Genomic DNA, 12,346 nt, shown 5'->3' on the forward strand with positions numbered 1-12,346 from the left:
ATATATAGCCTATACAAATTCTAACCCTAGAAAATAATAGTGGAAACAGTTTTTTGTTTAAAAGAATAATATTTTTTTTCTTTACAAAATATTGACTAAATATTATGGTTAACAGTTACCTTTATTTTGAAATGGTCAACAATGACCTTTATTTTGAAATTGCTAAGCAGAAGTCAAACGCTTACATTCGTCAGACTTGACGAGCACGGCTAGATGCAGGTTTTGCAGCTTGACACTAGAGTGTGGTGTGGGAGAGATTCATGCAGCCTGCAGTTTTCCTTGTCTAACCCCGTCCAATGTCTGTTGTCCCACAACTTGCGAGAGTGGTCCAGGGCCAGGCAGCGACCGTTCATTGGAAATATCTTTTTAGGTTTGCTTGAGGTTTTACACTTTGGGTAAGGTACGTTTTATGTTTCTTCGTTTTAAATAATACAATACAAAAAAATGTGTGTGGGCCCGGGGGTGAATTCCTGCTTGCTGTGACTATTTGCATTTAATATAGCTTATTAGTTCATGCCTGCCCTTTTAGATAACTTGCACGTTGTTCGTTTTTTTGTCAGCCACCATTTAATTAATTTCTACCAACGATTGTCCATGACAATTGTGACAGTTGCTGTTTTACTGTTGTTTCCGAGCAAAGTGAGAGAAGTGTGACTGACATAAAAGGCATAGAAGTTGTGTGTCACTGTGGTGTGGATGGTTGCATAATATCATCTGTCTCAGACAGTGGCACAGTCAGTGTCTGTGATAAGCAATTCAAATGAGCTATATGAGAAAATATACGTTTACATTGCCAAAGCATGAAGTGTCAAAATATAATATTAAACAGTTGAACATGTGTAAAGTAGGCTACAGTTGGAGGGGGATACAGCATTGAGTAAACAGAGTTATCATGTCACATTGCATATGTTATATGGTATAAAGCTTTTTGAAACAAAACTAATAGTAGGCCTGATACCAATCTTGTTGCGGTAATTTTGGGACAAATGTAGCAGCACTGTTCACTCTTTGTATTGGAGCAATATATCTGCCTCATTATTGGCACTCCCACCTATTTGTTTACCATAAAGGAACCCTTGCTGTTGAGAAACACCGTCGGATACCAGAGCCTTTATAGTTGCAGAGGCTAGCCGTATGGGTTGCAGTCTGAACTAAATAACAGTTTAGTTCTTGTGGAGTCCTTTGTTAGCAAGCAGCAGCACTGATATTATTGTGTGACAGGCGACAGCTAATGACTCAGTGAGATCCGGGAATACAGGCCTGTGATGTTTTCCTCCGTCGTTTAGCTGACTGACTGTGCATGGATGGGGGAAGGGCAGAGGAGAGGGAGGGTGAAGCCATTTTGGCAGCTTTGTGTTGTGTACTTACTTACTACAACAACATGGTTTATTATAACAGTCAGTCAGCCACGGTGGACAGTTCATGCAGGGTCAAGCGTCGTTTGTGTGTGTGTGTGTGTGTGTGTGTGTGAGAAAGAGGGATATACTGAGAGAAAGGGATATAGAGAAACAGAGTGAATCTCTCTCTCTCTCTCACACACACACACACACACACACACACACACACACACACTCAGCTCGGGACAGTTATAGCAGCCAGTCGGTGTCCCGCAATAACCCCTACTCTGTCTGCTCGGCTCTACGTGACGTCTGCGCATACGTTATGGCTGACCTGAAATGCACTCGTGTCTGTTCTACGCCTGCGCATACGTTAGGGGTATGGCTGACCTGAAATGCACTCTTTGTGACTGCTCTACGTCTGCGCGCAGTGCGCTGTATGGATGGCCTGAAATTCACTCTTGTCTGCGTGGTATGGATGAATACCGGATGACGGAATTGTCACCAGTGAGGGGGATAACTTTGTAATATGCTATTGGCTGTTTGTATTCTTTTTGGAAAAATATAAAAAGATACTATTTTACTTATATTGACCCTATAAACAATTTAGTATTATTTAGTATATGTAAGGTTTTGCACACTCAAATGGTACCTCGTCAGATAATCCCCACATAGCTAGCCCTAGAACGGCTCTTGTTGTTACATACAGTATGTACAGTATTTCACATACAAGAGCCATAGAACACAGCCATATATTTGTGGTAGACCGTTGCATGTGCGGCATAAATGTGATAAATGCTCCGTTTGTACTCACCCATTAAATTATTCCAAAGACGTGGAGTGAAAAATGGTCCTCTAGTTTTATATCCATGTGAAAGTTCTGGCACAAAACGCGTATTTAGTGAATTATCTCCACTTTTTCAAGAGATGCACACGGACATCTTTCTCTCCGCGCGAGGGGGGGCACTGGAATATCGATGAACCGATTTTAGATACTTCCTGTTGTCATCACAAATTCACCGGAGAAACACAAAAGTTTGGGTCACACAATTGGCAGGTGCTTTGCGATAGGTGCTGGGTAATTAATCACACCACCTGCCAATTGTGTGACCGCAAACTTTTGTGTTTCTCCGGTCAATTTGTGATGACAACAGGAAGTATCTAAAATCGTCCCCTCGCTGGAGAGAAAGGCGTCCGTGTGCATCTCTTGAAAAAGTGGAGATAATTCACTAAATACGCGTTTTGTGCCAGAACTTTCACATGAATATAAAACTAGAGGACCATTTTTCACTCCACGTCTTTGGAATAATTTAATGGGTGAGTACAAACGGAGCATTTATCACATTCATGCCGCACATGGTAACGGTCTACCACAAATATATGGCTGTGTTCTATGGCTCTTGTATGTGAAATACTGTACATACTGTATGTAACAACAAGAGCCGTTCTAGGGCTACCACATAGCCTACAACAACTTCTGTGAACAGACTTCAATGTAGTAGCTTTTCATAAATTATATTTGTACTTGGGCTGTCTGCTGTCATGAAAGTTTATAGTTAGAGAAATTCAAAGTCCAGCCGTCTGCTGTCCAGCCTCTCCCACCCCTCACTGGGGAAAATTCTGGGAGGAAAACAGAAACGGGGCGAGTCATCTTGTTACCGTATGGATGACCTGAAATGCACTCTCAATGAACAACTCCCCTGATAAATATTAAACACAGTTGTTCATTCATTGCGTAGCTATAATTATTATGTTATTAACTTATTAAGTTAAGTTGGTGACTTGGTGTGTCCTGAGCTGAGTGAGAGAGTCAGAGAGAGAGAGAGAGGTGATTGGCGAAGGAGGAGCTATAGTATAGTCACTGCACGGGGGCGTGTGAGAAAATGTGCTTTTATGAATGTGACAATTTCAGTTGACCACAAATATGTAGAGGCCATGGCATCTATTTTTTACTATCTTTACACACGAATATATATACCCCCATGTTTGCATTTCTTTTTTGCACTGTGATATTTGTGTTAGGTATTTTTCTTTTGTAGATCTGTGATTTTGGTGGATGACGGTTTTCATGTGAACTATGACCCGGTGTCCCCTATGGTCTTGCAGAATCATGGATTATAATAATGCCCTGTGACTGACATTTGATGTCAGGCTGTCCCACTGACTTTAAAATAGTATGGTTCTGAGTTTAGATAGTAAAACTTCTCCCCTAGCCAGCGTTGTTAGATAAGAATTGTTTTGTTTCCGTTGGCCATAACACCCAGCCTCTGTGTTTTTGCCCTTGAAGTTAGTATTCGCTCTAACAGACTGGTAAACTGCACTCAATGACGTTATGCCCTGTCCCCCCGGTTCCACTAACTGATATTGCAGGTCCGGACTATCTCTGCCCCGTGCGATAGTTCCTGTGCACACTATTCGTGACGTCTTGCATTATCTGTCCATTTGTAAACAAATATGTTTTTTTGACCTTGTTGTTCAACACATTTTCTGGTGTATTGATTACGGTATGCTATATTAACCATGTTCAATTGAACATGGTCAGAGATCGTTGTGAAACGCTGTCCGGATGGCATGTCTTTTTCTCTCCCGGTACAATGGTGAATATATCTGATTGAACCTCCCTCTAAGTTATGCTTGTCTGAGTTCTCTTTACTTGTGTCCGTCAATTCATTCTAAGGTATTTTGGTTAACTCTGTTTTACTATGACTTTTACTCATTATAGCCTAAAAGGTTTTTATATCCATTTCTGTAAAGTTACAAGCCCTCTGCTTCTATTCTGGTAAAGAGTATTTATGGTACTTAGATTACTTTCTAAAGTATTTATACAGTTCCGGTGTTCCGGAGTTCTCTCTAGCTCCAAGCTCTCTGTTATCGAAGCTTTTCCTTATTTATCATAGTCTTTATTTTAATACAGTCCTTTAAAGTATATGGTAGAAAAATACCCATCAATCTGTAGGCTAGGTAAAATGCCTGAAAACATTATAGCCTATTCTTCCAAGTTCAACTGTTTACCTGTTTTACAATCTTTGGCTGGAAGACTATAGATTTCGTATATGGAAGCATAATAACCAATTTAGCCCTGTTGTCCTTATTTAGTTATTTTGGCCAATGTCATGAATCATGATAGACAAATACTGCGGCATGGTCAAGCTGGACCTCCAAAAGGCTTTTGACACTGTGAACCTCTCCATACTGGTTAACAAGCTAAAAGCAATTGGTTTTGATAGCACATGAGTGAGCCGGATGCAATCCTACCTGAAGGGGAGAGAACAGATGGTGGAGGTGAACGGAACACTGTCCCCCCCCCCCCCCCCCCCCCCCCCCCCATACGAGGGCCTTTCCTATATATAAACGACATGACATCAGCTTGTGACTGCAACTTGTTCCTGTTCGCAGATGACTCAGCACTGCTGGTCTCGGACAGGAACAAACTGCAGGTTGAAAAGGCCCTCAGCTCTGAACTCTGAATCTGCACCTGGCTCGCTGATAACAAACTATCTTTACACCTGGGAAAAACTGAATCCATTCTTTTTGGATCAAATAGTAATCTCAGCAATGAACCATGTGGTGTTCTTGTTTACTTTAAATCTCTCTGGATTAAGAGCGTCTGCCAAACGCCTAAATTGTAAATGGGAGGCTATCAAATCAGGCTATCAAATCACTACCATGGTGATCAGGTGGCAGTGTGGCACAATATTCATAATTCTCTTCCTGGTTACATAATTATCTAAATGGAAATTATGTAACTAGGACTATTATTAGTATTGCCAACTCACAGTCAGTCACATCTTACTGGGAAACTGCATCTAGCCCTATCTGCACATTTCCTAGTAGTTGTGTTTGTTTTCTATTTTCAACTCAAGTCTTAATAATAAAAATCACACCTGTGTGAAGTGAGGGGCGCTAATATATTAAAGTATAACTCATGTTGATTAGGTGATGTAATGGTGAAAACAAACAGGTGGTAATAGCCTATATTAAGATCACAAGAATTTGGGGGCATGGTGGCACAGTTGGTAGTGCTGGCGCCTCACAGCTAGAAGGTTCTGGGTTCGATTCCCGCTCGGGACGCTGTGGGTGCTGGCGGCGTGTTTCCTCCTGCGCGTGATCAGTGCCCATACCCGAAGGCGGGGTTGGCGAAAGGGCCTTTCTGTGTGGAGTTTGCATGTTCTCCCCGTGTCCCCTAGGGTAGGTACCCTCACAAAAAACATGCAGTAATCCTGGTCACTAAACTGCCTCCCCCTGGCCAGCCGGGGCGCCTGATGGAGGGGAAAGGAACTGGTTGGAATAACGTGTTCCTTCCACGTGCTACGTCCAACCAGGGAAACTCCCCCCTGTCAGGTGTAAAGGAGCAACTTGGACACTCAGGCAAGAAGGAAGCGTGAGTTCAAGTCCGTTGCTCTCCCCTTGTCCCCCATAAATGGGGACTAGGTTGGTGGAGGGTGTGTAGAGTCTCATCGGAGCCTACATTCCTTTTTTCCCCGGCCAGTTGCAGAGGATAGTTTTGGCTCGTCTTTAGCCAGGAGGCTAGCACTCTGCTCCCATCGGTCCGTCAGCTCATGTGGCTAGGTTGGCTCGTCTTTAGCCAGGTAACCAGCCACACGTCGGGAGGCAAGGATGCCCCCCCTATCCTTTTTACCACAAACTTTTATTCCTTTTCTAGTTCTTATCTTTTTAACTTCCCAGAATGCGGGGTCTACTTCTACCCCCACACCAAACTACAAACTGGAACTGTCACCTGGGGTGAGTGCAACTTGCAAAAGAACATGTTCCACTCAGAATCCATTCAGCTTTCTTTTGGTGTTCGTTGCTAACTCTATGAGTTATAATCTTGCCTGCTATGCACACCTACCAGCTCTTATGATACTACAGGATTGTTTTCAGTGTCAAATAAATACAAAGCTGGGGTCATCTCATGACAAAAAAGACCGTGTAGTTGCACACAACATAAAACGATGCTTAATCATTCTTTTGCTAATTTTATCTGGCAACATCGAACGAAATCCTGGTCCTGTGTCTCGTCCTGTGTCCCCTACCCTCCCCTCAACACCCTTCCCCGCCCCCACACATTCATGCATGCCTTTGGAGGACAATCTGAACAGTACGAACACTATTGAGGACATTGTGGAAATTTTTTCGGCTAGAGGGTTACATATTGTTCATTTGAACATACGTAGTCTCGTACTATACATCGATCAAGTCAGAGACATGTTTGACAATGGCAGGGTTGGTATAATTTCCTTTTCTGAAACTAGACTCGATGATTCCATCAAGGACACCGAGATAGAGATAGAAAACTATACAGTCATCAGAAAGGACAGAGATCGCAATGGAGGAGGAGTCTGTGTCTACTGTATGTCAGAGCAGATATCAGCTTCAACGTCCGGTCCGAGATGGACAACAAGGACATTGAAGCAGTTTGGCTTGATATCAACCTCCCCAAAACAAAACCCTTCTTGATTGGGGCTCTGTATAGACCTCCCTCCCAATCCACCTTTTACAACCTGTTATAGATGATGTATCAACTGACATAGGATTGGTAAAAGACACAGCAATCTATAAGTCCTTCCGAAATTACTGTAGCCTGCATAACCTGGTTCAGTTGATTTCTCATTATACAAGGGTATGCCCTGACTCTCAAACCATCTTAGACCTCATCTTGACAAATGACCTGACTAAGATCTCCAGAAGTGGTGTCATACAGTGCAATATAAGTGATCATGATATCATTTATTGTACTCGTAAACTTCACAAATCTGCAGTAAATTGCCATAATACAATCAGATTCAGATCATTAAAAGCGGTTTCTATTGCCCCTGTTGTGGCTCACATTACAAACCTGTCCATCAGACAGGGCCATGTTCCACAGGAATTCAAACTTGCAAGAGTAGTTCCTCTCTATAAAAAGGGCACCAAGTTGGACCCTGGGAACTACCGCCCTGTGTCCATCCTTTGTTCCATCTCAAAGGTCATAGAGAGACTAGTGTATGAACAGATAAATTCATATCTGCTTCAAAACAAGCTTCTTTTTGAATTTCAGTCAGGCTTCAGAAGATCTCACTCCACTGACACATGTCTGTTATACTTGACAGATAACATCAGACGTGAGGTGGACTCAGGCAAGTACTGTGGCATGGTCATGCTGGACCTTCAAAAGGCGCACTAAGACTTGTTTACATCAGGGTTCTCCATTTTCAATTAATCAGAACATTTAAAGACGTACAAATATACACAGTTTCCAATTGCAGCCATCTGTAAGTGCTCTATGAGAGCAGGTTTGAAGGAGTCTAGGGATTCACATTTCTTAATGGCTCTTGGTAGGGCGTTCCACATTTTAGTGGCATATGAGCTAAATTAATTTAGCCCCTTGTTTGAGCCGAATCTGGGTTGCACATGGTTTGTTGAACACCCTCTGGTGTTGTGCTTGTGGACTTGGTTGCTCCCCATGGCAGTCTGACGGTTCATGGGCATTCCTCGGCTTGCCAGCTGTATCTACTGTATGTGCATGAGAAGAATAGTCTATAAATTGCTGTCTTACTCTTTGCCCTCTCATCTTCGAATAATGAAGAGTGAAGCAGTTGCAATCTCTTCTGCCATTCTTTTGTGAAAATAGCTTTAGAAGCAGGTCATTTGGGCATTTAGCTTATAGCATATAGCAAAATAACTTATTGAATATCATCTTAACCTGTCCATATCCTTTTGTGATTTACTTAGGCCTATTTGCACATGTCTGTATCTGTAATGTGAATTAATCCCACACTGCCAAATCGCCTCTTACAATCTCGTTTTACATCCAAGTGACAATGCTGTGGATATAAACCTTTACGGGGGGGAAGGACACTTGCATAATCGTCTGGAATTGTCTGGCCAGATTAAATGTTATATAATTGTCTGAATTATGCCATGTCCCAACAGGCCTCAGTATGCCTAAAGAAGACCTGCGCACATCAAGCAAGAGAGCTAAGGAGAAGAGCAACAGTGCTGCGTTGCTGGCCTTACGGGAGGACAAAGACACAGATGACTCCAGTGTGCGGGACTCAAACTGCAGTTCAGAGAAAGATTCCGGTTACTCTGGTGAATGAGGGTTTTCTTTATTCTTTTTAAAAATTATTCTTTGTGGTATCTGGTGTTTATAGACCTTGCTTCCTTGTGAGTGCAAGGGAAGGAATTAAGCCACTTGGTGGCGCGCTATGAGCTTGTAGGTCTGCTATTTCTTTAAAGTCGTGAAAATGTGGCGCAAATCTTTGAATATATATTTCAGAGCGAACATTTTTAACTAAAATATTTGCTTCTGGGGGGGTCCCTGGAACTACATATTTTCAGAAGGGGGTCCGTGGCCCAATAGAGATAATTCTGGGGGTCCTTGACATGAAAAAGGTTGAGCACAACTGATATAGAAACATGGGTTTTTAAGAAAACTATTAGGATTTAGAAGCCCTTTTCTTTTATCGACCTCAGTCCAAAATGGGTTAAGGAAACGTGTTCAAATCCGACCCTGGCCCTGTCTTTGTCTCGCATGTGTCCCCTCACTCTGTCCTCTCTCTCTATACACTGAACCGATTATGGGAATGCATACATGTGAAAATAAATGACGTCCTGTTGTTGTTCCTTCTGCAGACAATGGCTCAGACTGGCAGCAGGCAGATGTTGAGGACAAGCAGCATAAGAGTGTGAACCAAACCAGTCCTGGGGCCGGTGGCCGTGGACCAGCACCGTCACCAGGCACGTGCACACACACACACATCAAAGGGGTCTTGACTTGAGCCCCTGCCCTTCTACCCGTCTGTAAAAAAACTGCCCTCTCCAGACCATGAATGCAGCATTTACTATGGTTAAAGAAATGCAAATGCACCCATTTCCATGCCTTATCTGAAGGCAGCATTCAGGAGAATTGCCCTTTTCCAAAATCTCCTGAATAGAACTCGAACCCAGCATTTTGCATGGAGAGAATTTGTTGTCTGTGTAGAAATCCATACTAGCTTATACGCCACATCTTCAGTAGCTAAAGAGAGCGGGCCGTGCCCTGACAATATAGCTGATCTACAAGCTCTCAACTGGTCGCAGTGCGATGCGTTGTGAGATTGTAGATCAGCTATTTTCTCAGTTGTTGGCCAAAAGTGCCTTTTTAGATAATTTCAGCCCCTGCCTCTCTTACATTCTCTGCACGTCCCTGTCCATCACACCCAGGACAGAGCCATGGACGGGGCCCAGAAGACAGGGCTGAGACACCCAATCCTGTCATGATGCCAGGGAGTGGGGAGGTCAGACCCGCCTACCTCTTGAAGAACATGCTCAAGGAGGTACAATACCGTTAATGTACAGTATGGAGGAACAGTTTTTAAGAATGTAAAGATTAGAATAGGGATGGGCTGTAAACCAAATTTTGCTCATGCCGGTAATGTATAATCACATAATATTCTCTTTAGCATGTTATTAATGTTATCAACTATTGTTGTATATTATTTTGTTTTACTGATTGAAAAGGGTAAGAAATAAAAATGTAGGTTTAGGCATAGGTTAAGATTAGGAATAAGGTTAGTCTTTTGGCACTGTTTTACTGAGGTAACGTTTAGGAATAAGGTTAGGCTAGGCATAGTTTTACTAAGGTTACGTTTAGGAATAAGGTTAGATTTCATGACCGCGAATACAAGCGACCAAAGATATGTTTTTGGTGGCTGGCATCTCCCTTAGAGATAGGGTTAGAAGGGGCACGGTGGCACAGCTACAGTAGAAGATTCTGGGTTTGATTCCCGCTGGGGACGCTGTGGGCACTGGGGGCGTGTTCTCTCCTCCGCGTCATCAGTACCCATACCCGAGGCGGGGTTGGCGAAAGGGCCTTTCTGTGTGGAGGTACCCTCACAAAAAAACATGCAGTTATCCTGGTCTCTAAACTACCTCCCCCTGGCCGATGATGGAGGGGAAAGGAACTGGTCGGAATAACGTGTTCCTTCCACGTGCTACGTCCGGCCGGGGAAACACTCCCTTGTCGGGTGAAAAGCTTGGACTCCTCATGCATAGAAGAAAGCATGAGGTCAATCCGCTGCCCCCCCTCCCCCCAGGTTGGCAGAGGAAGTGTAGCGCCCAGGAATACATTAGATAATTGAAAAAATGGGTTGCAAAATTGTGGGATAAAATGTATAACAAAAAATGAGATAGGGTGAGAAGTTACACCCGTGAGATGCCACACGTGAGAGACTCGGAGTAGAGTTGCTGCTTCTTCGCTTGGAAAGGAGCCAGTTTAGGTGGTTTGGGCATCTGGTTAGGATGCCTCTCGGGCGTCTCCCTAGGGAGGTCCTCGAGGCACGTCCCACTGGGAGGAGACCCCGGGGCAGACCAAGGCACAGTTGGAAGAAACACATCGATTCACTGGCTTTGGAACGTCTCGGGATCCCTCAGGAGAAAGTCACTAATGTTTCTCTGGAGAGGGAAGTCTGGAGCTCTCTGGTGGAGCTGTTCTACTACTTCTCAACTCTCTACTACTTCTTTACCATCATTACCTTTTCCCATCCTCTATTTCTTACTCTCTTTCTTCGTCTAGCAGGAGATGATCCAGGATGGGGGTGATCACATTCAAACTAAGCTGATCTGGAGGAATGGTGGAGGTAACACCAGTACCAATGCTGCCTCCCACGTGATCCTACTCCAACAGCCAAGCTCAATCCCAAACCTGCCCGTCTCTGAGAGACTTCATAAACCCCAGACACGGAAAAACAATGGCACAGGAAGGAAAAGCAACGGTACCTATCTGCCCATCCTCAACTCCTATCCCCGCATCGCTCCACACCCTGCCAAAAAGCCGTCGGATAAGGCGAGCCAGGACTCGCAGAGCCAGAGCAAGAGGATCTGCACCGAAGATCAGAGAGTACGTAACGTGTCCACCCTAAAGGGCCTACTTGAGAAACACCTCAGAGAACCTCATTCTGTAACTTGTTCCTCTGAGGTGCCTGCAGGCACATCCGTCCCAGTCGGTGACAGCTGCGCACACCTCAATCCTACCGCAGTTTCTTCCAGCCTGCGCTCCCAAACTATGTCCAGTCCAGACTCCTCCCTCGCTTCGCCCCGGCAGCACAGCCACTTGTCTTCCATCATAGCGGCAAGGAAGGGTTGTGGATTACTGAACAGCCTCCTAAATTCCCACCATCGGCGCTTCGTCAACACCATCGAAATCCTCAGCCAGTCGGGCCTGTTGGATATTACCATGCGCACTCGAGATCTCCTCCGCCAGAGTAACACCACAGATCGCGAGATTGCCCAGCTGCGCCAGCACACCCGGCTACTGTGCCAGGCTGCGAGTAATCCCAACGGCGGCCTGGATGGCGATGAAGCCTGGGAGAAGGTGCACAAGGCCATGGCACAATCCGGCCGATACTCAAGCGTAACAGACCTCCGCAGTGAGCAGAACTCCTCCAACAACAACTCGCATTCAGGAGATTCTGATAGTGATTCTGGTGCTGTGGGAGATGCTAACGTTGTGTTTGCTGCTCGGAACCAAGATGCTCCGTCCCTCCCACTTCACACTCCATCGTTGAACTTGAAACGGACGTGTCCTGTGCAGGAGCACAGCTCAGTAAATAGCAGCAATACTATGTCTGATGCATCTGAGGTCAACAGGGAGCAATCGGAGAAAGTCACCATTGTGCCACCCGACAGTTCAACTGATGGGGATGTTTGTTAGTGCCTGTGAAAGGAATCAATACCTAAGGCCACTATAGTACTGTACTACAGTACTACTTTAGTGGTGACCGTTATTGTGTATTATAGTATGCTTGATTTAAAGTCTTTATTGGTGGTTATGGAGATCATGTTTTCCTAAGGATCACAAGACGTTTCTATGCAGGCTGATGAAGCTGAAAACAAACACTATTTATGGCTTCAGTCTCCATTTCACGTTTTACATCTTTTTCGTTTTTTACGACTGTAAGCTACCAAAGTTGGACCCGTTCTGAAATAGAACGCGAAATGGAATGCTCTGTTACCCAAACCCCATATCCATTTTTTTTGACCTGTTT

General features: G+C 44.2%; 1 protein-coding gene across 5 annotated transcripts; it reads left to right on the top strand.

Annotated features, from left to right (window-relative positions):
- The first annotated feature begins 236 nt into the window (after positions 1 to 236).
- LOC310865051 (uncharacterized protein) lies at positions 237 to 12,346 on the top strand. 5 transcript variants are annotated; one of them, XM_083773998.1, is made up of 5 exons: positions 237 to 404; positions 8,253 to 8,411; positions 8,955 to 9,059; positions 9,525 to 9,637; positions 10,876 to 12,346. In XM_083773998.1, the coding sequence occupies exons 2-5, from the start codon at positions 8,261 to 8,263 to the stop codon at positions 12,010 to 12,012; spliced, it is 1,506 nt and encodes a 501-aa protein (XP_083630124.1). In that variant the 5' UTR covers positions 237 to 404; positions 8,253 to 8,260; the 3' UTR covers positions 12,013 to 12,346. The 5 variants fall into 5 exon arrangements, with proteins under 5 accessions (XP_083630124.1, XP_083630128.1, XP_083630125.1 ...); XM_083774002.1 differs by having other exon boundaries at positions 10,879 to 12,346; XM_083773999.1 differs by having other exon boundaries at positions 237 to 400.

The sequence above is a fragment of the Protomyctophum parallelum genome (assembly GCF_964188405.1).
Source record: "Protomyctophum parallelum genome assembly, chromosome: 9".
Taxonomy (NCBI): Eukaryota; Metazoa; Chordata; class Actinopteri; order Myctophiformes; family Myctophidae; genus Protomyctophum; species Protomyctophum parallelum.

Excerpts from the sequence above, each read along its gene's own strand:
- LOC310865051 (XM_083773998.1), top strand. The coding sequence starts at position 8,261 with ATGCCTAAAGAAGACCTGCGCACATCAAGCAAGAGAGCTAAGGAGAAG. Across the intron at positions 8,412-8,954 it reads GAAAGATTCCGGTTACTCTG|ACAATGGCTCAGACTGGCAG; the intron begins GTGAATGAGGGT and ends TTCCTTCTGCAG. Across the intron at positions 9,638-10,875 it reads TGAAGAACATGCTCAAGGAG|CAGGAGATGATCCAGGATGG; the intron begins GTACAATACCGT and ends TTCTTCGTCTAG.